The sequence below is a fragment of the Chelonia mydas genome, chromosome 5 (genome assembly GCF_015237465.2).
Source record: "Chelonia mydas isolate rCheMyd1 chromosome 5, rCheMyd1.pri.v2, whole genome shotgun sequence".
NCBI classification, from domain to species: Eukaryota; Metazoa; Chordata; order Testudines; family Cheloniidae; genus Chelonia; species Chelonia mydas.
In genome coordinates this window covers 92,758,996-92,786,023 of record NC_051245.2, presented here as the reverse complement: position 1 = coordinate 92,786,023, position 27,028 = coordinate 92,758,996, and the positions used below count along the sequence as shown (strand labels likewise).

The 27,028-nt window shown below is 39.4% G+C and overlaps 1 protein-coding gene and 1 long non-coding RNA gene across 4 annotated transcripts in view; one reads left to right on the top strand and one right to left on the bottom strand.

Annotated features, from left to right (window-relative positions):
* Window positions 1–1,484: 1,484 nt before the first annotated feature.
* On the top strand, window positions 1,485–26,361 carry LOC119566553. Of its 2 annotated transcripts, XR_006291203.1 has the most exons (5): window positions 1,485–1,645; window positions 2,621–2,771; window positions 20,252–20,369; window positions 21,297–21,436; window positions 25,038–26,361. It is a non-coding gene; the product is annotated as an uncharacterized LOC119566553 (long non-coding RNA). The 2 variants fall into 2 exon arrangements; XR_006291202.1 differs by lacking the exon at window positions 25,038–26,361 and having other exon boundaries at window positions 21,297–21,628.
* Window positions 6,121–27,028, bottom strand: part of GNA14 (G protein subunit alpha 14) — a 66,426-nt gene continuing 45,518 nt past the window's right edge. For both annotated transcript variants that reach the window (XM_037901812.2, XM_037901813.2), the window contains exons 2-7: window positions 26,273–26,457; window positions 20,050–20,204; window positions 17,874–18,002; window positions 11,105–11,234; window positions 8,675–8,828; window positions 6,121–7,048 (exon numbers count right to left, since the gene is read on the bottom strand). In XM_037901812.2, coding sequence (XP_037757740.1) covers window positions 6,858–7,048; window positions 8,675–8,828; window positions 11,105–11,234; window positions 17,874–18,002; window positions 20,050–20,204; window positions 26,273–26,457 — 944 coding nt within the window. In that variant the 3' untranslated portion in view covers window positions 6,121–6,857. The remainder of the gene's footprint in view (window positions 7,049–8,674; window positions 8,829–11,104; window positions 11,235–17,873; window positions 18,003–20,049; window positions 20,205–26,272; window positions 26,458–27,028) is intronic.

Here is a 27,028-nt window from a genome sequence, read left to right as displayed (position 1 = left end):
AAATGGTATATTTGTCATAACTTATCCTATGGCCATGCATCTAGCAGGGGAAAACAACATAGTTGCTGATCATCTGAGTAGAGACAGCTCCCAGATGCGCGAATGGTTCCCTAAAGGATCAATTGGTTCAGACCATATATGTTCTCCAGCTGCGGTCGATGAGATGTGGGCCTGTTCAAAGAAGATCAACAAAAAGTGTTGCCTTTTCTGTTCCAGAGTGGTCAGGGACAGTCAATCCCTGTCGGATGCCTGTCTTCTGCACTGGCGGAAGGGCCTGATGTACACCTTTCATCCCTTTCCCTTGATTCAGAAAGTAGTGAGGAAGATAGGACAGGAGTGATTCTTATCACTCCAGTTTGGCCATATCAACAGTGGTTTACCAATCTCCTGCAACTCTCCTGCGGAGTCTTTGTGCAACTTCTGTGTCAAGGGGAGGGCAGGATCTTTCATCCGGGCCCACAGTCTCTTCACTTGGCTGTGTGAGTGATCAGACTGTGACTTCGTTTGCTGTTGAGAGGTCATGTTCTTTATTTATGCAGGACATGCTAACTAACTCTAGAAAGCAGTCAACTAGAAACTGCTACCTTTTAGAATGGTCCAGATTTCAGGCATGGATGAAGAGAAATTCTGATTCATCTGTATCGGCTCACATTCCTTATGTTCTGGAATATTTCATGCATTTAAAAATCATCGAGTTCATTTGGCAGCCATCTCCACGTATGATACACTTGTGGATGATAGCTCACTATTCATGGTTCAGCTAAGAAGTTTGTGAAACGTTTATCAAATGTGTATCTTCCATTAGAAATCCTATTCGCTCTTGGGACCTTAATCTGGTTTTGGTCATGCTGGTGAATTCACCCTTTGAACACTTGGCTGCCTGTTCACTCTATCATTTATCTATCAAAACAGTCTTCGTTATCGTCATCACATTGGCCAGGAGAGTGAACGAACTTATATCTGATCCACCTTTCACTTCTTTTCATAAGGACAAGGTAGGTCTCAGACCTGATCCCAGTTTTTTACCTAAGCAAATAAATTGCTATGGTAGTGTCTGATTTTTCACATTAACCAGACAATTAATTTGCTCTTTTTGCCCCTAAACCACACTCTAATAAGTTTCAGAACGATAGCCATGCATGCATCTGATGAAGTGGGTTTTAGCCCACGAAAGCTTATACCCAAATAAATTTGTTAGTCTCTAAGATGCCACAAGGACTCCTTGTTGTTTTTACTCTAATAAGTGGGGAATTTGTTCTATACTTTGGTTGCCAGAGGGCTCTTCCCTATTTGGATAGAACTAAGAATTTTTGTAAATTGTCTAGACTGTTCGTATCTTATGCTAATAACCACATGGGTTGTACAGTCTCTTCCTAGACTATTTGTGTATTAAACTATGTATTGCTGCATGTTACACATTTGCAGCAGATACAAGAACTTTTGCTAGTCAACCACGTGAGCTGCAACTACATCCTTCATTTGTCCTCAGCAGGTGCTAGTTGCTGGAATTTGGAGGGCTACAACCTGGGCTTTGGTGCACACCTTCACTGAGCATTATGCTCTGGACTTGGCCTCCAGAGGGATCACTGGGTTTAGCAAGGCAGTGCTTCAGTCTATTCAACAAAGACTTTGTTCCTGCCTCCAGGTTAGTTTTTAGCACTGCTTATCTGTCTGTCCCGTAAGTAGGAATATGCAGAGCCACTTGAAGAAATGAAGGTTACCTACCTGTAACCAGAGATCTTGGAGATATCTCTGTGTTCACACTTCTGACCCGCCTAACCCTCTCTGTCACAGTCCTTGTCTCTGGGTTTGTGGTGGAAAGAACTGAGGAGGTGGGAGCATTCCATTTCTGTATAGCTTCTCCCTCAGAACATTGGTGATGCTAAGGGGAGGGGTGCCACAAGGCACCACAAGGTGGTGCAATAACCCGTACATGAAATATGCAGAACCATCTTGAAGACCTCTGTTTACAGGTAAGTAAACTTCATTTACTGGTAAGTAACCCCTTTTTCCTATGTAAATTTATTTCAGACATGTGCCATCAGTGTTTTACTTTGACCTATTTATTTCAGTTGTGTTATTTTATATAGAACTACATAAAAGGCACATATGAAGGTGTTAAGAAAAGGCTTACAGCAATATATAAAAGTAATGTTGTGGTTTTTCTCACCAACTTCACTGAGTTACAATGATCCCTGTATTCTTGTCACACAGTAGAATGTTGTAAAGTGTTGTCAGAAACAGTTGTACAAAATCTTACTGCTGTCTCCGACTGCAGTGTTTCCAGAATTGAACACAGCAGCAAATAAATTGCTGTTACACTTTGAGACATTGTAAGATAACACATGGTTGCAGAAATTAGTGAGAACATGAGGTCTTTATGACTTCATGACTTGGTGTTTGAACATGAGGTCCTATGACTTCAAGTTGTTGGAAGTTGTGCCCAACAGGGCCCTGTAAGCTAAAAAGTTCTTATACCTTTGAGTTTCCCAAACTTCCATAAATAAGATTATTTCTAAAAACCAGATTGATCTAGTAATACTGGATGACACATTCAGAGCTGTAGTGCACACTTCATGCTGTTCAACAAGATTGACACTTGGCCATTGTTAAACTACAGGCTGGAGCACAACATTCTCTCCCCTGATAAATTGCAACACTTAATGGAGAGGACACTTAGGAACTGGGCTGGGATGAGGAGCTGATTGTCCCATTATGGTACGCAGACTCTGGAGACAAAGGGAAAGAGGCAAATCAGAGGATAATCTCAGGTATGTTGCAGTTTTCTGTAACCTAGTTCACCAATATTGAAGGATAAATCTTTTTTTTTTTTTAAGGTCTTCCTTTTTTGGAAAAAAATATACAGAATTAAACTTCAGTTTTCAATGTGATAATTGTAGGTGAAAATGCAAATAAGGTTTGTTGATAAGAAGAGAGTTGTATATTTGTGACTGATTCAAAGGCACAATGCAAAGTCTAGTTCTGACAGTCTACTATCTGACACTTTGTTTCATTTTTTGGTATTACATTTTTCATGTATAGGACAATTATTTGTCCTAAAAAACAGATACATTTTTTGCAAAAGATGGTTATGCTTACATACAGAATGAATATATTTATATGTACCTTCATCCTCTCTCAGAGCCACATTTTCCATGTATTGGTTACATGACAGTCACATAGTTTGGTTTTTAATGTTATGTTGGCATTTCAGTATTTGCATTAATTAGCTAATAACTCACTAACACCTCTTTCCACTTAAGCATGTTACATATTTAAAAATCTGTTGCTATTATTGCACAATCTGGTGGGTGTTTAAAATATTGGGTTTTTTTTTTAAAATGCAGAGCCTGAGATTTGTTGGGGTCAGTACAAGTACCCATGGAGGTCACCCAGCAGCCTGATTTATACTGCTGGGCTGAGAGGTACACAGGCAGAGTTTGGGACAGAGGCCTGGCTTTGTGGCACAAACCAGTAAAGAGCACAAGGATATTAGGGATAGCTAATGGTGGTAACTGGCCTGTGAACTTCACACTTAAGATTCTGCCTTCTCGGGACCTGCTGGTTTGGTTGTGATAGGCTCACCGTGTGGGTGACACAAGAAGCCATGAAAGTGCTAAATAAATAAAATACTAGTGCTCCTCGGACAGCATTATATATACACTGGTGAAGATCTAAAGATTATTTTTTAGGATTTTCTAATTAAATCTGGGCAAATAATCCAAAATCTGTATCAAACATGTTCCACTCAGATTTTTGGGAAACAGGGAGAAGTTGCAACTCTCAAACTTCCTCTTTTGGAGGCACTGCCCACATTTGAAGTTTTTGCCAGTAGGAGTCTATCTAAAAATACTCAGGGTGAATTTTGGCTAATCCACTAGCTATCCTAATTGCAAATAAATCAGCGATCGAAATGTTTTGTACCCTCTTTTAAAGTGAACAAGTTACAGGCATGTGACGCTGGGGCACTACTCAGTAAAATATAAAGTCTGCATTCCTTTCCTTGCTGGTTCACACTAGCTGTAGAATTTCACCCTGTAATTCCTGCATCTATCTTATAACTTCTGGTTGAGCTAGAGCATCTTTTTTAGAAAGACATCCAATCTTGAATTAAAAATTTAAGTGATGGAGGATCTACTACATCCCTAGGTAAGTTGTTCCAATAGGTATGAACTGGACTAGGTTTTCTTAGAAGTCTGTAGGTGGATGTGCCTTGGATTGATTGCTTCCAGGGCCTTGGCATTCTCTGTGTTTTCTCCCATGGTGTATCGCTAGATGAAGCTGTAAACAGGCTGAAGGATGTTAGTGGTGATTCTTTCAAATCTTGGGTACAGTAGTAATGTGATGCCCTAGTAAGAACAGATCTTATTTTGGTCCAACAAACAATTGGGTGTCCACATTTTTGCTTTCAGCTCCTTAAGGTTGTGAATTAGTGAGATTTGGTTTATGTTGAACGCTTTAATGATGATGAATGTGCATGCTCATGCTCTTTGTGGTCAACTGGGGTGCAATTTTAACAAAGAAAAGGTTTCTGTAGCCATTAAAATTCACTTAGCTAGTGGTGTTAGTTGGAAGCAAATGGCATTAGTGTGTACACTTCATGGCAAGATATTTCATGTGTTATGTTACTGAATATCCAAGTGGCCAGGCTGTGAACACTGGTGACCAGAGCTGACAAGGATCTGTTAACAATGCCAGGCCTTGGCATTTTTTTCAGGAGTGTTGAAGATGGCAGTACTACCTGTGACCTGGAAGACATTGACTTTTTCACTGATTAACCCATTGAAACAAAATACATGATTTGTAGCTACTCGATCTGTCGTCTCTTCTACACTGTCATATTTGTCAATTTGCTGAACTGTCCAAGGGTCTGCAGTCTCGGCCACTGTAGATATTCACAACTCCAACCCATACTTGCTGTGCATGAATGACTGGAGTACCGGCTGTTAAGAGCAATGTTGTTTTTGTCCTTGTTGGATTCAGCCCCAGGCATGTTTGCTGCTGATTAATTACTTCACCTACATGGGCAGGGAGGCATGTGTACAGCTGAATGTTTGTTTTTCCAACACGTGATTATGGAGTCAAGTCTTTTGTGTCTTTAAAGGAGCATGGAGATGCTGCACTGGGTTTTGCTCTAACATTAAAGAAACAAACTATTTTGATCCACTCATTAGGGTCTCTTGTCCTTTCATAGTATGAGTATTCCTCTCATGACCACGTGTCAGTTCTTACTTATAAAGAAACCTATAGTACTCATTCCTTTGGGAATGGGGTGATCATACCTGCTGCAGAGGGAGACCCTGACCAATGGAAATTTTACAGCTTTTGATGTTATGGTAGCATTCCCCAGAAATAACAGATCCACCTTAGGTTTGTGGGTATTGGCATTGGCATTGTTTAGGGAGCATTCTACTATGCACTGAGAAGTTGGTTATGACTCTTAGCTGGAATTGAGCAGAGAGTAGGCTTCTCCCCACTGACTCGAAATTACTTATATTATGTTAGCATCCAAGAGGCTAAATTAGGATGAGGGTCTCACTGTGCTAATACACAGCCCCAAAGAGCAGCTAATCCTCTCATGGGCTGGTGGAAGGTGGTGTTCTGAGGGTTGGATTAATCCTAAAAATCAATATGAATGTTTTATTAAGGAGTATTTGCTAGACATCAGTGATACTGCTGGATCTATTTCAAGGTACACTTCAGTGACTAGCAAGATTGTTCATCCCTGATAAAAATGACTGTCAGACATTAGTGCATATATCTTACACGGATATTGTTACTGTGGCAGAAGCTGGTGAGAATGCTCTAGTGGTCTGAAAATCTTCTGAAAGTAAGACGGTGTGGTTAAGGTGTTAAGTATGTTTCCTACACTGGCTTGTAAAGCCCAAATGCAGGGGCTGTGGTAAGGAATACAGTTTTTACTCACTCACTCTCTCTCTCTCTCATGGAAATGAGCAATTTAGTGGCCAGTTCAGTACATGCAGCTGCATCCTCAAGGATGGCAGTCTTATTTTTCCTCTGGCAAAGGGCTTTTGGAGGAACTACCTAGGGCCTAGAAACCTCAGCCATTGAATGCCCTTTCTAGCCACAAAGGTCTGTTAGTGAATTGCAAGTGCTGGGTACTGGTGTTACACTGTCATTTTAATAGAAGTGACAGCTATGTGCTTTATAACTATACACTTGGCTCTTGTGTATTATTGCCAAATGACATCAAAGACATGTTAAGACTTTGGGCATATCAGCCTACGAAAGACACTTCCAACATAAAAATCTAAATGATTAAATTCAATATATGGCCCCCAAATTCATTAAAATGCTAACAGCTCATTCTAACTTAAATGATAAATATTACAGTATCTAACATTCTAAAATAGCATTACTTTATCATTTTTAAGGCATCTCAGGTTAGAATTTCCTATGATAATTTTCATGATTACGAAATGCAATAAAAAACCCTAAGAAAATAACAGATGAATGGCAATGGATTTATATATAGTTCTATAAAAAAAAATTTCTTAAATACCCTTTGAACCACAGTTGTCACAAAAAATCTCACAGCCTAAATTAAGGGAAATATAAAAACAATATTTAAAATGTATAGTTTAAAAAACTGTAAACATTGGAAGTTCTCCCTTAAAGTTCTATTAATCCACTTCTCTTCAGTAAATATTTCAAGATCAGCAAATGTACAGAAACAACCTCTGTTTCTGTAAGTAAATTGTTTCAAAGAGCAACTCTATTTGTATCTGTGTCAATCTGTCTTTTGTGGAATTTTTTAGAATGCACTAGTAATGTTTTTATTAGTCTATGCTGGGTAGGTAGATGACGATAGGTGGATCCAAGCCGCGGTTCTCTTTTTACACCAGGTTGAACTCCCTCAGGTTTAGCTGTAGGATAGTGTCTTTGACAGCAGCAAAGACAAAGCGGATATTCTCTGTGTCTGTGGCACAAGTGAAGTGGGAATAGATTACTTTCTCTTTGTCTGGATTCTGGTCCTGGTACAGCTTCAAAATGAATTCTCTGGCAGCTTTCACATCTTGTTTAGGTCCTGTTTATAGAGGCATAATGGATAATATTTTTAAAGGATATAAAACATTTAGTTCAAACAAAATATCAGCCAGCCCATTCAAATAAATACTTAGCTATATATAATTTACTGCAGTGACTATTTTTGAGCATGGGATAACTACTGGGAGATAGCTTTTTGTTGATATGCTTGCATAATGTTATATATCTAGTGGGGCTAAACTTGTTAATATGTAGAAGTGGTACGGTTACGATTAAACTTTCAGATAAACTGCTATGGTAAAACACTGTCATCAGTACAACGTTCACTCAAAAGTGTTCCTACAAATTACTTTGAGGATGTATGTTTGTTTTAGGCTGCTATCATACAGAAGTGCCAACAATGTTTAATATATAAGACTAAATTGTCAGACTGATACATAACACACGGTATATTTATTAGCTTATTGAATTACTTAGTTTTCCCCTCTTTTTGAATATTTGATATAGCTCTGCATACTATAAGATGTTTCTATGGCAGTCTGCATCCTGGGATTTTATTTTGTTAAGCGGGAGGTAGACTTTTTCTGTAAGTAAGTATTTTAATCAAAGGAATTTTCTCAACTTAAATTTAGGATTCAATAGGATTTAATTAGCAAGCTAATGCATTTTACTATGACAGACCGTTCTGCACCTAAAATGCTGGTTTAAATCACAGTCTTAATCCATCATCAGTGTAGGTACGTCATTCTTTTGGGATTATTGAATAGACACTGAATTTCAGTATCCAACTGAACCCACTTTAAAGCAAGTTTTAAAGGTAACAGCAATGTTAAGTTAAAATGCACCAAAGGGTTTTCTTTAGACTATTTTGTTTTATCCAGTTATTTGTGAAATGCCTAGACAGTACGAGAATGACTATGAAGTAGAGAATAAAGTAACTATACCACAATATATTCAGCAAACACCTAGAAAATGTACTAGAAACTTTTAGAGTATGTAGTACAAGGGAACAAGAGATATATATTTCCCTAAGTTTACCTATATTATAGGTAAAACCAATTATCTTCCTCTGTATCAAAATGCACAGTTTTCAACTTTGCATCCAAAAGCTGTAATATTTAAAATCAGACTCCAGTCTCCTCCTAGCTCTAGCAATAAATATTCATGGTGATATGCCACAGTTGTGCCCAGGTACCTCAAAAAGGAGAAATGTGTGTGTTATCAGAGGTCAGGCTAAATGAAAGTGAGTCTCCTGTGTTCTGGCATCTTACGTCTAACACTATGGCTGCATGAAATCAGCACTTAAAAGCCTCTGGCCCTGATCTTGCTATTTACAATATAGTCTCACAGATTGCCCTAGCTGCTATTGGGCTGTCTGTGGCTCAGCAATCTGCCCACATGTTGCAGGATCGAGGCCTAGGTTTTCAAAACAACAAAACTGCATTTTATTATATACCATGACCTAGGTCTATATTTTAACAGGCAGAATTTTAAAAAAATTAGTTGCCAAATAATTACCTCAAATATATTACACAATCTCATTTATAAAGCAGGCAGGGAAATTGGAACCAATAAGGGGAAAAGGTAAGGCGATTAACACTCACGTTTAGAGTTTAAATTTGATTTTAAGTCACTATTGTGAACATAGTCTAGGATAAAAGCTCACCTGTGTATTCTGGGAAATAGCTGATTAGATGGGAGTACATGATTTTCTCTTCTAGAAGATCTTTTTTGTTTAAGAACAGAATGACTGAAGAGTTCAGAAACCATGGGTATGTGATGATCGTTTTAAATAAGGCCTTGCTTTCTTCCATTCGATTCTACAAGGAGACAAATGAATTTGAAATTCAATTGTTTAAAGCATTACCATATTCATGATCAGGACACACAAAAAATCAAATCACTCACACCTCAACCATCAATCCAAAATAAAGTTCTCCATAAAACCAGTGCGTTTTCAAGTTCTCTTACCAGACTCTCTCAGCCCAGCAGAGTTGTAGCAAAAGTATTAACTACGCTACTTAATATTTTTATACACACACACGACTTTGGATCCGGCCTGCCTGAAGCGAAGTGAATGGGCGGCATGACGACGCACAAAATTTAATGGAAGGTAATGCACATCAGAAGTCATCTGAACTACTCATGTATATTACTGGACATCACTGTGGCCAGCCCAATTAAAGCTTCTGCTAAAATGTGCAGTGGCAGTCCAAAGAGCAATGGGAGAATTCATAAGGGATGGATTAGCAAACACTGAAAGTATTATAATTAGAGCTGGTTGAACCTACAGATTTCTGATTAGCAGGAAATTTTCCACAAACTGAAAATTCATTTCAGAAACCATGACACAGTGTTTCTGAAACAAAACATGCTCCATGGGGAGCATGACAAGCATTTCAGTTCACAGCTGCCAGGGCTCCCAAACATCTACAGCTGCCAGGACAGCTCCACCATGCAGTTGTCCCCAGGCTGGGGTGCAGGGCTTCCAGATTCTCAGGCCAGCTCACTCCCAGGACTTCCCACTCAGGAGTCTGGAAGCCAGGGGGTCCGCAGCGTGGCGCAGTCTACAGTTTCCCTGCAGATGAGGCTTTCAGGGCAGGGAGCATGAAAGCCCTAAGCCTTAAGTGTCCTCCATAGGAAGAAGTTTGGAGTTCCCAGCAGCTTACCAGGAGAGCTAGCAGAGAACCAGAGAGGTTTCCATCAGAACTCTGCCTGTGATTTGACCAAAATTTGAACCTGAACTGTTTTCGTGAAACAGTTCAGATTCAACTTAATTGGCATTTTCCACCTAAACTTTTATTAGCAATTTTCAGACCAGTTCTAATGATAAGATAGTTCTATAAATCCAAGCCTTATAGCCTTACTTAGGATATTGTGTTCAGTCGTGGTCACGCTCTCTCAAAAAAAGATGTGGGAAAAAATAAGGATTCGGAGATTGGTTGTGAAAGGACTTCATATGACAAGATGAAAAATAAGAGGTACGATTGAAGTATACAAAATAATGAATGGTAGATTAGAAAGACTATATACCTTCTTTGTTCCGTGACACAAAGTCAGAAAATCTAAAACTGATTGCAGGAAATAGTTTCTCACAACACACATTTAACCTATAGAACAAATTGCTGCAAGATACTGATGCCTAGAGGCTAATAAAAGTCCGAAGAGGATTAGGAAATGTATATATTTAAAGAGAACATCCACATACTTGATAGTAATTATCTTTAAAACACTTCAGAAGATAATGGATGCAAAGGGACTCAATCTCTATTTTGTAAAGAGAGGAGTACTTATGGTGGTATATTAACATCCACCATCTTAGCTGCTTTCCTTTCAACTGCCTTCTCTTCTCCTTTTGGTGGGAGACTGTTGCCCCACTCTCAGCTGGCAAATGGAAGTGTAGGCGGGATCAGGTCTCCAGCCCATAATTAGTGGCAGCTATGCACAGTATGTGCAGCTTCCTCTTGGACCGTGGTGGTCTGTGGCCCATAGTTGAAAGACAGCTGAGGAGCAGTGTTCAGAGTTGAGGAGGATTGGTATTTATACTTTGTGAGTACTGTCTTTCTAGACTTTCAGATGTTTAGGGTTTTTGAATTGCACAATATAACTTCCTGACTTTCAAATACTTGGGTTTCTTTCAATAACTAGACTGTTCTATTAATGACGTGGTTGTAACTCAGTCTAATAGCCTTTACTTTAGACATTTTGTTTCTATATTAGACATTTCATTAGGTTGGTTTTTTTAATATTAATATGTGAAAAGCTGTTATCACTGAAAGAGCGAGGCAAAACAAAGATTCCTGCAGCAGTTAGAAGCTCCTCAGGAGGTCCTTCCGGGTTGTGTAGAAGCTGTAAGGCCCGCAAGTCTATAGCTCAAAAGCCAGTTTTGTCCCACAGTATACATTAAAATAGAGCCACAGTCACTATGACTCTGAATGTCAAATAACTTTATAGACGGATAATGCTGCACTTCCAACTTTGTAGGGACAAACTGTTAGTAATACATGCATTTATAAAGAACTAGTGGGTTTTATTGTTCCTACAGAAATACAAGCCTCTTTTTTCTATGCCTAATCGAGATCCGCTCATTCCTTACCTCATTGTCACATTCAGCCAGGACCTGGTCGTATTCACTTAGTGCAACTAAGAAAATGATGGAGGTAACACTTTCAAAACAGTGAATCCATTTCCTTCTTTCAGACCTCTGGCCACCTACATCCACCATTCTGTTAAACAGAAACAAACAGCACAATGATTGTTTTGTGTCATCATTTGACTATATGTAGTTAATATGTATAGAGAAGCGGTCAACCAGTAGAACCCAAGACACTTTGTAGACCATTTTCTTCCAAGAATCACTTGACCCATAAAAAGTGTAGCTACTTCTAACATGGAAGCTATTTAACATATTTTAAGTTAATTCACTTGCTGAAGGATCACAAATATCAGCATAGGTCAGAATGAATTGAGCAGGCCATTATATATGAAAGCTAAGCCCTCCAAACCCTACAGTGTACTAGACAACCCGGACTCAACCTTCTCGGGCCCACTATAATGGGAAGTCTGGAACACTAATTGGAATAGGTGTGGTATGCCTGTACGAGAGAAGGTGCAGGGCACTATACTACACAAGGGGCAGTGGGACAAATGGAATATCGACTCCTTCCACCTTGATGCCTGGCCCTATCAGGAAATGTGTCGCCATATGTCCTATGCTTTTCCAGGGATACCTGGGCAGGAGGATCCCAAAAAGAAAAAGAAAAAAAAGGGTGTGTTAGGATATAGATATTCAGGCCTGTCTGTAAAGGCCTATACTCTAAGAATTTAGGTGTATTCTTATCACTTGGCTAATTATAGAGGTATAAAAGAAAGAATCAAAATCACTGTCTGCTGGTGTAAGGGCCTTCTCTTACTGTGACAGTCTGAGGCCCTGTTCTTAGGCTAAGGCCTTTGGCTAAGCAGCAGAGGCAGCCATAAGCTAGGAAGCGAACGGTCACATCCCAAACTAGTCACATTGAAATAAGGTGCTATTGGGCTGTTAGGCACTATCAGGACAGGATTGTATTCCTATCACCTCCAGAGAAAGGGAAGTGCCTAGAAAATGTAAAAGGAAACTTAGTTTGATAGCATCCTGTCTGGCAAGAACTCACTTATCAATACCTGGGATGTGAAATCCTCACTTCTGTATTGTCTTGTCATTATAGTTCCCACTTTGCTATTGTTTGTCTGTATAATCTCTGTCTGGTTCTGTGATTGTTCCTGTCTGCTGTATAATTAATTTTGCTGGGTGTAAACTAATTAAGGTGGTGGGATATAATTGGTTACATAATCATGTTACAATATGTTAGGATTGGTTAGTTAAATTTCAGGAAAATGATTGGTTAAGGTATAGCTAAGCCGAACTCAAGTTTTACTATATAGTCTGCAGTCAATTAGGAAGTGAGTGGGTGTGGGTGGGAGGAGGTGGGAGATGGGAACAGGGAATGGGGGTAAGAAAATTAGAATCATGTTTTGCTAAAAGGGGAAATGGGAACAGGGAATGGGACTGGGGAAATTGGAATCATGTTTGGCTAAGGGCAGGAATGGGAACAGGGACACAGGTGTAAGGCTCTGTGGTGTCAGAGCTGGGAAGGAGGATACTAAGGAAGGAAACTGGAATCATGCTGGCTGGAAGTTCACCCCAATAAACATCGAATTGTTTGCACCTTTGGACTTCGGGTATTGTTGCTCTCTGTTCATGCGAGGAGGACCAGGGAAGTGAGTGGGTGAAGGAATAAGCCCCCTAACAGCTACCATCATGATCTGCTTCAGCTTTCTGAATGGTTTCAGAGTAACAGCCGTGTTAGTCTGTATTTGCAAAAAGAAAAAGGAGGACTTGTGGCACCTTAGAGACTAACCAATTTATTTGAGCATGAGCTTTCGTGAGCTACGTGCATCCACAGTATGCATCCGATGAAGTGAGCTGTAGCTCACGAAAGCTCATGCTCAAATAAATTGGTTAGTCTCTAAGGTGCCACAAATCCTCCTTTTCTTTAGCTTTCTGAATGCAGCTCTTGAAGAGGGGATGTAGAATTATGCAGGTTCCTTCTACATGAAAGTAGCAGTAAAGTTAAGTGAGTAAAACTAAGTGTTTAGCTCCCATAACTGCATATTTAATGCCATCAGGGATAAAATGTTCCAGATCTAATACTCAGAATTGCTCTAGTGCATTTCCTCTCAACACAATCACTTAAAAAAAAAAAAAATCAAGAAAATTACAAGTTACGCCAACATTTACATTCATAGCAATCTCTGCTCACATATTACTACCAAACTAATAACCAAACATGCACACAGACGTCTCAGCTCCACATCAAACTTAGTTCTGACACAGAAAATCTGATAATGTATACTTCCAGTTTCTCCTAATCACATGCAACTTTAATTCTCTCCAACTTCAGTTAGATCAAAATTAGGGCTGTCAAGCGATTAAAAACATTAATCACTCTGTTAAATAATAAAAATACCCTTATTTAAATATTTTTGAATGTTTTCTATGTTTAATATATTGATTTCTATTACAACACAGAATACAAAGTGTACAGTGCTCACTTTATATTTTGATTACAAATATTTGCACTGTAAAAAACAAAAGAAATAGTATTTTTCAATTCACCTAACACAAGTACTGTAGTGCAGTCTCTTTATCATGAAAGTTGAACTTACAAATGTAGAATTAGGTACAAAAAACCTCCATTCAAAAATAAAAATGTAAAACTTTAGAGCCTACAAGTCCACTCAGTCAGATTTCAACCAGTCGCTCAGACAAACAAGTTTGGGTTACAATTTGAAGGAGATAATGCTGCCCACTTCTTGTTTACAATGTCACCTGAAAGTGAGAACAGGAGTTCACATGGTATTGTTGTAGCCAGCATCACAAGATATTTACATGCCAAATGCCCTAAAGATTCGTTTGTCCCTTCATGCTTCAACCACAACCCAAAGCAGTGCGGAACCAACGCATGTTCACTTTTATCATCTGCGCCAGATGCCACCAGCAGAAGGTTGATTTTCTTTTTTGTTCTGTAGTTTCCACATCTGAGTGTTGTTCTTTTAAGATTTCTGAAAGCATGCTCCACACACCACTCCTCTCAGATTTTGCAAGGCACTTCAGATTTTTAAACCTTGGGTCAAGTGCTATTCTGCTATGAAAATGTTCTTAAAACAAACATGTACTGGGTCATCATCCGAGACGGTTATAACATGAAATATATGGCAGAATGCAGGAAAAAAGAACAGGAAACATACAATTCTCCCCCAAAAGAATTCAGTCACAAATTTAATTAACACTTTTTTTTTAACAAGCAACATCAGCATGGAAGCATGTCCTCTGGAATGGTGGCTGAAGCATGAAGGGGCATACAAATGCTTTGCATAAATACCTTGCAACGCTGGCTACAAAAGTGCCATATGAATGCCTGTTATCGCTTTCAGGTGATATTGTAAATAAGAAGAGGCAGCATTATCTCCCATAAATGTAAACAAACTTGTTTGTCTTAGCGATTGGGTGAACAAGAAGTAGGACTGAGTGATTTGTAGGCTCTAAAGTTCTACATTGTTTTGTTTTTGAGTGCAGTTATGTAACAAAAAAATTCTACATTTGTAAGTTACTTTCATGATAAAGAAATTGCACTACAGTACTTGTATGAGGTGAACTGAAAAACTCTTGATTACAAATATTTGCACTGTAAAAATGATAATCAAAAATATAAAGTGAGCACTGTACACGTTGTATTCTGTGTTGTAATAGAAATCACTATTTGAAAATGTAGAAAAACATCCAAAAATGTAAAATTTCAATTGGTATTCTATTGTTTAACAGTGAGATTAATTGTGATTAATCTTTTTTTGAGTTAATAGTGTGAGTTAACTGTGATTGACAGCCCTAATCAAAATATTTCCCTATAGACACGGGCAGTGATAAAGACTGTTTGTTGTTTATAGATGAAAAAGTATGATGTTGGAGTTGAGAGTTGTGCATCACAGTGCCATGTGTGCTCTGTAGTTGGTTCTGTGTTGAAATTAAGGGTTTTTTTGTAAAGCTAAAGAGCCAGCGTATGTTTGGATATGATGATGCTTTGGTGGAAGGACAAATGCACTGATGCTGATGGGCATGTTATAAAGGAACATATGAATTGATATACATTAGCAGACCTGTGGCCCATCTAATCCTGCTTCTTGCCATAATTTGTATCTGATGGTGCACGAACCACTAAGCACTACAATCATACCAACAATAAATAATACTAATAACCATTTTTTCTTCTATTGTTCTTATAAACATAGCTGACCTTAAAAACCTCTAAGGAAGGTTACCACCTCCCTAGGTAACCCATTCCAGTGCTGCACCACCCTCCTAGTGAAAAAGTTTTTCTTGATATCCAACCTAAACCTCCCCCACTGCAACTTGTAGGCCATTACTCCTTGTTCTGACGTCTGGTACCACTGAGAACAGTCTAGATCCATCCTCTTTGGAACCCCCTTTCAGGTATCTGAAAGGGGCTATCAAATCCCCCTCATTCCTCTCTTCTGCAGATTAAATAATCCCAATTCCCTCAGCCTCTCCTCATAAATTATGTGCTCAAGCCCCCTAATCATTTTTGTTGCCCTCCGCTGGACTCTTTCCCATTTTTCCACATCCTTCTTGTAGTGTGGGGCCCAAAACTGGACACACTACTCCAGATGAGGCCGCACCAATGCCGAATAGAGGGGAATGATCACGTCCCTTGATCGGCTAGCAATGCTCCTACTTACACAGCCCAAAATGCCATTAGCCTTCTTGGCAACAAGGGCACACTGCTGCAAACTTGCTGAGGGTGCAATCCACAACATCCTCCACATCATTAATGAAGATATTGAACAAAACCAGCCCCAGGACCAACCCTTGGGGCACTCCACTTGATACCGGCTGCCAACTAGACATGGAGCCATTGATCACTACCCGTTGAGCCCAATGATAAATTCAATGCGGGAGTGTAATCTTTAATTTGACCTGCTAGCTCATTTGACAATTGAACACTGCCTTGTTGCTAGGATCTTACTTCAGGTAGCTACCTCAAGTTAAGATCACATCTTTATTTTCTAGTGATGATGAGGGCTAAGTTTGACTAACCAAAAGAGTTTTATGCCATCTTCAAAATTAGCCACCTTGCTCTTCCCTCCTTTTTTCAGGTGATTAATAGCATGTCATAGTACGGAACCTTGGGCATCCCAGTTAACTTTTTGCTATGCTGACCATGTATCGTCCTATAGTTTTCTCTCTCAAATGTCTTATTCATGAGAGTGCTTTACTGATGATCTCTTTGGGCTCTAGTTTGAGAGTCATGAGACCTGAGCTCTATTACACCCAGATCAGCTGTAGGACCTCAAGCAATTTGCTGCACTTGAGTTTCCTTAACTCTAAACTAGAGCTAATTATTCATATTCTCCTTTTTAAAGTGTTTTGAGAGTTACAGATGAGAAAACACTGTATAAAAGCTAAATACTATTATTATTTAGCAGATGTGTTTACAGAAAATGCAGTTGTGCAACTTTAAGTTAATTTTTTGTAGGCATTTCCGATATTAAAATAAGACAGAGGGCAATAGGAGATATTGGGACAGGGCGGGGGGAAGAAGAAGAGAGGACAACAGGGGAAGGTATGGGGTAGCAGATGGTTGTAGATCTGTCTGTGTGGATTGGGGATATGGGAAAAGCAAGGCTATCCAAGGAGGAGTGAAGCAGGGTTTGGCAGGTGGGCAGAAAAAACAGTACAGCAAGACAACCCAGCCTCAACTGCCCAAACTCTTCAGCCCTACTGCTCAGCTCATTTCCCAATACCATGGGGATTGCTGGCATATTGGAATTTGAATAGAAGAGAATGCCTAGTCTTGCTCTCTGCTGCTTTCCGCCATTCTCTGTGGCCTAACTGCACACAGCATTTTAAATATTTTTCATTGACATGCATTATAAACCACAGGACAGGTCACTCCATAGAGAAGCTGCATGGCTTGCAGAATTTCGAACTCTACTTCCCATGTAGCTCTGGGTGCAAGGTTCCCCTCTAACTGCCTCTTTCATGCCTGCAGTTGGTAACAAGGGAGAGGACACACTGATGGGGACAGCCTGTAGTCAAATATGCTGAAGAAACAGAGCTTGCATGTTAGCTAGGGAGGTAGCGTCTCAGTCAGATTAGCTGCTTGTGGTTAGTCAGATGGATCTTACTCGGGTCCTTCTCCCTATGACTCGTGTCATTAAGTTGGGATCAAGCATGAAGGGCGAGCAGAGAGGCAGGGAAAGTGAGGATCTGGTGATGGGGAGGAGATCTCCGGAGGCTGGGAAAGCGTGCCAGAGAACTGAGTAACTGCTGGATCTGGACCATTCTGTCAGCGTCTCTTAAGTTACTTATTGTCAAATCAGAGAAATAACTCTTAGGTTGTTGGTAATATCTTCAAGCTAAAAGTTTAAAAAGAGGCCTTTGACGTTTTAAGTGATGTGTGTGTGAGCAGTTTGGAATACATGGTAACTGGGCTTGTTTGGATATAGGAAGGCAAAAGTTTTTTAAAAAATTAAATTAGCCCATAGTCTCAAAGAGGAATGGATTTTAAATATCCTCTGGAAAAGTTAGAAAATGTCATTTAAAAAAACCACAGACCATTTAATTCTCTAAAGAGTTACTTATTGAATTTAGAGACTAAATTCAATCACTGAAGTGTAAGAAACTGATATTAATCCTGTTTTGAGTGTAAGGCTCACTGTAATCTTAAGGGCAAAGTCTCTGCAGACAACTTCATAAAGTCATATCTTTTAATTTATTTCATACATTGCCAGAATACAGTCAATCTTACCTAAAAATAATGTTTTCTAAATCAAAAGGATACTCAATAATTCCCGTAGTTGGCACTCTGACTCTGAGAATATCTTGCTGAGTTGGCACAAATGAGGGCAAGGCAATACGATCAATGTCAGTAAGGTAACTGCAAAATAAGATACACGTATATATTGCTAAGTAAATGTTTTGATGTAATGAATCAAAATATGGAGCAGTAAGCATAATAGTTTACCCACAAACCAAACGGAAGAACTATATACTTAACATAAGAGAAATAATTTATACCAGGTTCTTTAAATACAGTACCTGCAAGTATATGCCTTGAATTTACAGATACCCACTTATTTATTCCATACCAGAGGCGTTTCCCAGGCATCCCCAACTTCCTCAAAGAGTTGATTTGGTTTATATCCAAAGTTATTGAGTTCTCCCTCCAGTTGCCAAAGACTACCATGGCCCAGCATAACACCACAGAAGGATGCAAAATAATTGTAAACTCTTTTATCTCACAAGTTTGATAACTGAAACTTTCATGAATGTTCTAGCCTTGCTCACCATCCAGTCACTTCATGTCCATGTATTAGACTCCTTGCAATGGGACTGACAATACTATTAAGCAACTTTATTTGTTTAGACAAAAGCTTCATAATCTATAACAAACTTGTCATCCACATTCTTTTCTGGAGTAAAATAATCCTGCCATGCAGGCAACACATTGTTTCAGTATATACAAAGTGTGGTATCATCTTCCCCTCTCCAGATTCTCATGTAGATGGGGCCCTTCAGCTCTTCAATTTACACAACTGTGTATAAAAAGTGATATTTAAGGGAATCTCTACACTGCAATTAAAATCTGCAGCTGACTTGGGCTTGCAAGGCTCTGGTTATGGAACTGCAGTGTAGACATTCTGGTTACAACTGCAGCCCAAGTTCTAAGACCCTCCCAATTTACAGGGTCCTAGCATGGGCCAGCTGCAGGTGTCTAATTGCAGCGTACACATGCGCTAAGGCAGCGGTGGTCAATAGGCAGACCGCAAGCCAAATCTGGACTGCCAGACACTTTTGAATGGACCCCGGAAATCTTTTTATTTACTTATTCTTTTATTATTGTCTCTGGAGTCTGGACCTTGACAAAAAATAATTGATTTCCCCACCCTAAGGATTGGAAGTGTTTTCCAGAAGATGCTTGGTGGTGTTTGACAGGAGTTTTCTTACTTCTCTTTAATAAAAGAGATTTATCTACTTTCTGTGCTTTACATTAATAACAAATGGATTGATTAGTCACGTATAGATAAATTCATTTATAGATAAAGGAAATCGTCAAGAGTTTTCTGCCTTTAATGCAGTTAGTCTAGAAATCTAATTTCACCTCTTTGATTGCACAAGATTTATAAAGCCAGGGTTTAGTCAGACTATCGCATTCTTGTGCTTAGATAAATAAGTGTTACTTGAGGAAGTCAGAAACCACTCAAAAGAGCGCTACAGGTACAGAGTATTAATATCTGCAACTTTTCTTCTCAGCACTACACAGCAACAGCAGATGGGCCAGAATCCTGTTGTGAAATACAGGACAAGACAGATCCCCAAAACACATTAACGGTTACATTTTCATAATCAGGAACTCTTTAGAATAGATGTTTAGCACAGACCATGAATGTGAAGAGCACTTTTTCCTCCTTCGAGGAGCTATAGCAAATCACCAGATTACTTCTGTGACCTCAGAACTATAATTTAGACCACACTAGACAAAGGAAGATTTACTTCACAGTGAAGTTTGAGAACTTTCAAATATGTCTAATTTGTACACCAAATTTCATTCCCTAATTTACGTACTTTTAAAACTATTATTACATAATTGTGAAACTCACTGCCCTGCCTGCTTGACGTTGATGTATTTTGTGCAGCTGTTTTCAAGCTCTCCCCAAAAGGAAATTTAATTATGTACCAGCTGTGCTGACCTCAGCATTAGGAGGGAGGGTAACTGCACAGAAAGAGGAAGATATTTGGAAACAAACATTTTACACAGAATTATTTTAAATTTTAGCATAAATCTCAGACTAATTTAAAAGGTGGGTGAAATTTTCAGGCCAAGGGATATACAGGAGTAGATGACTTAAGCAGGGTGAGTCCACCACTCTTTGTAGCTCTGGGAGAAGCCTGGGGTCAACCTTGTGCTAGCACTGTGTACTTACTATTTAGCGGAGTCTGAGAGCTGGTATTCTCTCCGTCTATCATAGCACTCCTGGATTCCTGGATCTGCCCAGAGCTTCTTGATTGCTTCCACTTGTTTTCTTTCTAGAGCTGTTACTCTGTCCACCTCCACTTCTCTGATCAGCTGAGCATTTTCCTAATTAAATGAAAAAATGAAACCTGTATGACTAAAATTTGTTACAGGATGATAGGTTCACTGGCTGTGAAGGAATGGAGTGTATCTTCCGCTTTAACTGGTGTTAGCAGTACATTAATAGGAGAACTTCAACGAGGAGCATGGGGGAAGACAAGCAGCAAAAAGGTAAAATCACCTGAAAAAACAAACAGCCATAAGGAATGCATCAGCACTGAGTGTCTTGTCGGCACCAAACAAAGAAATTAGTTACCCTAACGTGGCCATTATTTGCAATTCAGCACTACTGTATCCTATTGACGGAAGGAGATTTTTGTGGTAAAGGAAAGCATTCCAAAATGGCTGAAGCTAACATAAAAGATAGAAAATCTCATCAACCTGATCACTTTTATCTCTGTAAATTTAATTAATCCTAATTTCTAAGTGTACTAACTTTAAAATTATTATGGGTGTTTTAATTTCAGTACAAACAAAGCTTTCAAATTGAAGATTAGATATCTTCTTTAATGTTTGTTAAATGGGAGCCATAGTGCTGTAGGCCTTTAAGATTTCTGTAAGGCATGAATGGAGCACATGTTTCACTGAGAAGAAGCAGTGATCATCTGCAATAAGAGCGATTCTAAGTTTTTTTACCATGGATTGTGGTACCCTGAATCTCTGCTTTGGCCATTGAACCCCTTGTAGTTAAACAGAAGAGGTGACAAAAGACACCCTACTGCTGCCGTCTAGGACAGGGCGTATGATAAATAAAGGTATGTACTAGGAGAATTATAAAATTTTTACTGTAGTTATAAATTGATGGAGGAAATTACATTTCTCCCCTTCTACAAAAATGTAGTCGCAAAAAACCTTCTGTGTACTTAATACTAGAAAGCCCCATTTATTCACTTGTTTAAGAGATGAAAGATGTTTAAGTGTTTGCCGAGTATTGTTATTTGTGGCTCTCCTTGAAATATAACAGGACTGATCACTGTGAACTGGCAATAGGAGAACTAGGAATATCTGGTTTGCTAAGACTTCTGCTAGTACGTTATTAGCTAGCTTATTTATACTGTTCTTTATGATCTATAATCTCAGATTATTTTTTCTCCCCAGGAGTATTGTTATGCTGGGTTCCAACCTGGAATTGGGCAATTTTGTTTCAGGAAGCAATGAAACCTTTCAAGTATTTGAGGCACTAGATGCTCCTGACAGGATGTCTAGAACTCGCTGTAAAAGCCATTCTGGTCCTACAGGTTTGCTATTTGAACTTCATTTGCTGATATTTTTGCTTTAATTATACTTTTTTCATACAATAATTTCAAGAGCTATGTGAATTTGCACTAGTTGAGAATCTGACCTACATATCTGTGTTGCATAAACATCTTTACAGAACTTTAAAATGTGGCTTTTTTTAATAAACAGTTTTTATTAAAATAGCAAGTATAATGGTCAGTGAACTAATGGGATGGCACATTTCTGAAAGCATATGATTGGCATTACTTCCAAATGCAAAAAACTATTGATTATGCCTTTGTAATGATATTGTCGAGTTACAGCTGAATTTATTCAGTTTGACCTTTTATTTCTTGGGAAGTACCAATTATGAGTTTTTGAAGAGATTTTAGCTTCTCTTCCAAAATAAACTGCTCTGCTAAAATGGCCCTGGTATAATTATTATGATCACTTCTTTAACTTAACTTTCCCTTATGTTTTGTGAGAGGCATTTGTCTCACTGACATTTTTTTCCAAAAGTGTTGCACATGTTCATTAATACAGTGGAGAAAGGTATCTTTTTAAAAAAACAAAAAGGAGAGAGGAATCTATCTCATCTTTGTCATCCCATACTTCTAGCCAAGTGTACACTGATGCTGTCACAGTTTCAGGGAACCTGTATTCCCTCTCCCCGCACATCCCCCATGGTCCCTTGAGGGACTTACAGTTACAGTTACACTTACAGCTAAGTGTAAGTTACACTTACAGTTTCCAACTCCAGTCATCACATCTCTCTGTCTCTTTCCCCTCTGACCAGGGGGCTTTAAGGCTGCACAGTTTCCCCGCCTTACACTGTAGTATCCCCATTGAGCCAGTCTGCCTACAGGCCAGCATCTGTGTTTTGCTTTCTTGCTTTGAACAGGGTGTTACTGGAAGTTACATGTTACCACACAGCTCTTTCTAAGCAAGCACATTTATTCTTAAGGTAACAACAGAGCTCTAGCAGGCCAAAGTCTTTCCAACCAAGCGTTGGGGCCCTCTTTGGACAGAAGATCCTTTCCCTTTGCTGGATCAGAAAAAGGCCTTAAGTCAGTTTACAATTTTATGCTAAAAGCCCTCTTTGGCTGTTCTCTAAAAATCCAGTCTGAACCACTATATGCAAGTCTCTCTGGGGGTGTTTACAACCTAAGTGATTCACCTTAATCACCTCCCATTCTTTCTGGCTCTTGGAGGAGCTGTGATAACCCTTCCCCCCTGGAGTTGTATACAATCCCTGGCCCACAGTGATACATAAATGTATGTCAGTATGGTCCCCAAATCTATTCCATGAGGTTGCAATATTTGTCACAGATGCATCATCTGAACCCATTTTAGATGCTAAATGTTTTGAGGCTGTTTCAACTTTAGCTAGATAAGGAATCAGAAACTTTGGAATGAAAATGAAATCAAAGTTTTGCCACTGACTTAAATGTTACCAGGATTTAATCCAGAATAAATGTCCAGCCATTAAAGTTATGGCATCTGGCTAATTGACAGGGATAAAAGAATACAGAAAGCAATTATAATGTAACACATGCAGAAGTTAATCCCTATTCAGCCAAACATTTAAGCAAGTGCCGTCAACATCACTTCAATGTGTCTTAATTGCTTTGCTGAATCATGGGTCTAAATACAAACTACAAACTTCCTAGGTGGACAGTATTAGGTACTAAATAAATACACACACAACATTTAAATATCATACATTTTTATACACACACTTCAGTGAGTATTCCAGATCTCTGCGGAAGCATCTGATTTTTCCAAGATAGAAGAAGAGTCATAGAGTGCATGCTGTACTAGACTGCAGGATGAGCCCTTGAAATCTCCAGGATAGAAGTTAAGGATTGAAAAGTTTAAGTAAATAAGAGCAAAGCCAGAAAAAAAATGCTTGCATTTGATGGAGTGCGAGTACTCAAAATCCTTAAACTATTGTCACAGATTTCTTTTAAACAACTCTAATGTTTCTCTGGGGAACACCAAATTGCTCTTATTCATACAGGATGAAATTCACCCCATGCAGCAGGCTAGACAACTCTTAACCACCACTTAAGTTCCACTTTAGCCATATTTTGAGGGTTTAAGTGGGACGCAAGTAGTGCACAGGCTACTTCTTGGTCCTCTGCCCAGGAGCAAATGTTACCCATAGATTCTTATTACGAAGCTCTTGTTCGAGATTATTCAAGGTTTCAAATACTTCAAGCAAACTTCCATACTTTTTTTAAAGACCTATTACTATTTTCTAGAGATCAGTGAGGGAAATCGTAGTTTCTTCTCACCACTCTGATGTATATTTCTTTTTATTGTTAAGCACAGCATGAGATTTCACACACACAGATAGTACCACTTTCAAATGCAACAAATGTTAGGGCTATGCACAGATTATTATTATTCATATTTTGGGGGATGGGGAGGAAGTTTCTGATTCTGAAGTGGAAAGACCTGAATATTGACCACTTACATGTCTTCAGTTATGTCTGTTTTTCAGGCACCAATAGGGCAGGTATCACAAAGACCTGTCAGGACTTTGTCTTGTATTTACTGTAGTACTGCAGTGCCTACATAATTTTTGGCCTGAAAACACTCAATTCCATACCCACATATAATTCATAATCTGCTCTTAAAAGTGCTAACATCAAATGTAAACTCTGATTTTACTAAAATATTCCCTATTTAGTTTTTCAAATGTAAAGGATATGCTCTGATATTGCAGAACTTTTTGTATCTAAAGATGCTGTACACTGTAAAAAGCCTGGGTATCATTTCTTCTGGATCCTTCACAAAGAAGGCTGAATGTAAGAAGCTTTAAGGAACTAGCTATTTGTCTTAAACAGGATAAAATATTTAGCCAGACAGGCAGTGTGTCAGCCTCCTAAAATGAGTATTTCTAGTCCTTATGTGTGTCATTCCCATCCACACTGATCCACTGCAGCAGAAGAAAAGTGCTGCCTGCTACTTTACATTGTATATAGGTATTGGTACCGGAGAGGAGCGTATGCCAAGACACAGACTCTCTAGCATAAGCTCCCACATCCATCCTGAAATACAATTATTGCAAAATGATTCCACATACTACAAATAAATCTGCTGTCAGGCAACAGACTTCACAATTTCCCAGATCCTATAACCTTGCTTTCATTCACACACCTATTAATCTGTAAAACAGCATCTACCTCTAGGACTTCAACTTCCTTAAATGGATATCAGAGTTACGCTGCTTGTAATTTCAACAGCCTTGTTTTATTTTGGGTGCTGAAAAATTGGACAGCCTTTCAGATACAGCAAAGCATGTTACAGTTCTGTAACTGAGAGAAGTTTTCCTGAAAAATCGACTTTTCTAAAACAAATTTACATAAAACTATCGAATTTGTCTGCAACATTTTAATATTTTACAGACAGTTGAAAATTTTTAATCATTTTCAAAAAAATGTTGTTTACCAAAACCATAACTACCAGTAAGGAAGTGTGTGTTTTGGTAAACACATTTTAAATAATGATTAAAAAATATTTCTACTACAATTTAGGTAAATATTAATGAAAATGTTTCAAAACAATTGCAAATGGATTTTGAACACTGCAGAACACTGTTTTCTTGTTTTTCAGCCTGCTCTAAGATGGAGCCAATCTTACAAAGAGAATGAGATGGCCAGCAGCTTCCACAAGGGGAAAGTTTGCGCCTCATGGATATGGTCATGTTGGAGTATTGCACAAGTGTAAGTTAGTGGGGTCTGGGAACCAAAAAAGCAAGGGGAGCTCCAGATACTCCGATGAAGGATTTATTTCACCATTGTCTAAACTGTCAAAGCTCAGGTAGACAACTCGTCAGGTGCCATTGTGGGAACCAAGCAATCACTTTGTCCAATTACTGTTTCACTTCAGGTGTAGGACAGCCTAGGCAGCATTGTTCTTCCCAGTGTAACCAAAGGTGGAGACCATCCCTGTAGCAAAAATCTTAACCCTGAGAGACTGAATCAGTACGACTCCATTGCATTTTTCCTTCTTCCTCCCTCCGTAAAAGTGTTGCTGCCTTTGAAGCACTACTGTCTCTAAAGAGGCACTTATAGTTCAAAGAAAACAGAACATCTAGACTGACTGAGTCACGCATGTTCTAAAAAGGAAAGGATACATCAGTAATGGTGTCACTGATGGGAAGGGACAGGGCTGACCAGGTGGGGCTTACCTCTGACCGGCTCCAGCACTTACACAGCGCCTCCTGCCCGTGCAGCAGGCTTGCCCTGAAGTCCTACCCCGGTACAGGTAATTTGCGGTACTATATGAGAGAGGCAGGCGTAGGGCCGCTTTTCCTACAGCGCGCCAGCCCAGCCACCTCTCCTCTCACGGGGACTGGGTCCCGGCGCCGCGGCCATTTAAGGGTCCCGGCCCCGCCCCCTCCCAGCTGGGAGGGGCGGGGCTCGGCGCACAAAGCCGGAAGCGGCCCACGCGCGAGTGGCGGAGGCTGCTGCAGCACCCGGAGCTCCTGAAGAGGAGTGAGCGGAGCGCGTCCAGCGGCGGCCGGCCGGCCTGGAGGGGCAGACACAGCCACGGCCGCCGCCGCCTCTCCGCTTACCCGGCCTTTTACTCTCTTCCAGGCGCGCCTCCGCCCCCGGTGTGGCGGACGCGAACACAGTCCAGTGCTGCTTGGCCCTTAGCCCTAGCGCATGCTGCTTTTCATCTCCGATGCTAGCTGGTCAATCACACTGTATAAGGCTGATTTTAAAAAAATGTAGCACACTTGGGTGAGGTTTGTTAGAAAAACTCCCACAGCAGAACTGAATTCCTTCTTCGTGAGTGCCTCCTCATCAGTTATGTAATGAAGCAAAAAGGAAGACTTTTCTTACCTTGTTTTGCTCAGATGTGTACTGTATTTTTAGAGTATCCATAGCTCTGATCATAGCTTGTACGGCAGTAAATATGTTTTGATAAACCAGTTTTGTGAAGCTTTTCTTATCTTCATCTGTGTAACCTGACCCATGAATAATCCTCATCTGTTTAATAAAGGTACTCTTTCCACTTTCTCCTGTGCCTGCAAGAAAACACAGTATGAACACAACATGAGTAATGCTTGCAAACATTACAGAGGTTAATGTTTTAATAGCAATACAGAGGAATACAAAAGTTTCAGTTTCTAAGACTCAGCAAAATGATGAATTAAGGTAAGTGTCTTTATATTTTTCCATGTTTTGTCACTGATTATCAATTAAAAGTCAAGCTCTAACTCTTTGGATAAAATTTGCATACTGGGAAATTTATAGGAAATGAGAAAAGAAACATACACAAAGATTAAGCCAAGCAAAGTGTGTAGGATTTACATAGGAGGCTGCACCTAATTTACATTAAAAGAAATGAGAACACTAGGTTTTTGAGGATTGGAGATACATTTAACTTTTAAGCAACTACTGGCATCAGGTGGAAAAGCATGTGTGTCTGGTAGTTAAGGAGTGTTGAGATGAGAGAGCAGAGACAAAAATGGACATGCCCTGGAATGTCAACTAATTACAGTTATTTTGGCTTTCAAAGGCTTCTTCCATTCATTGCACCCTATCTTTACCATAGGGGGTTTGATTCCCTCCTCTCCACCCTGGATTCTCTGTGCC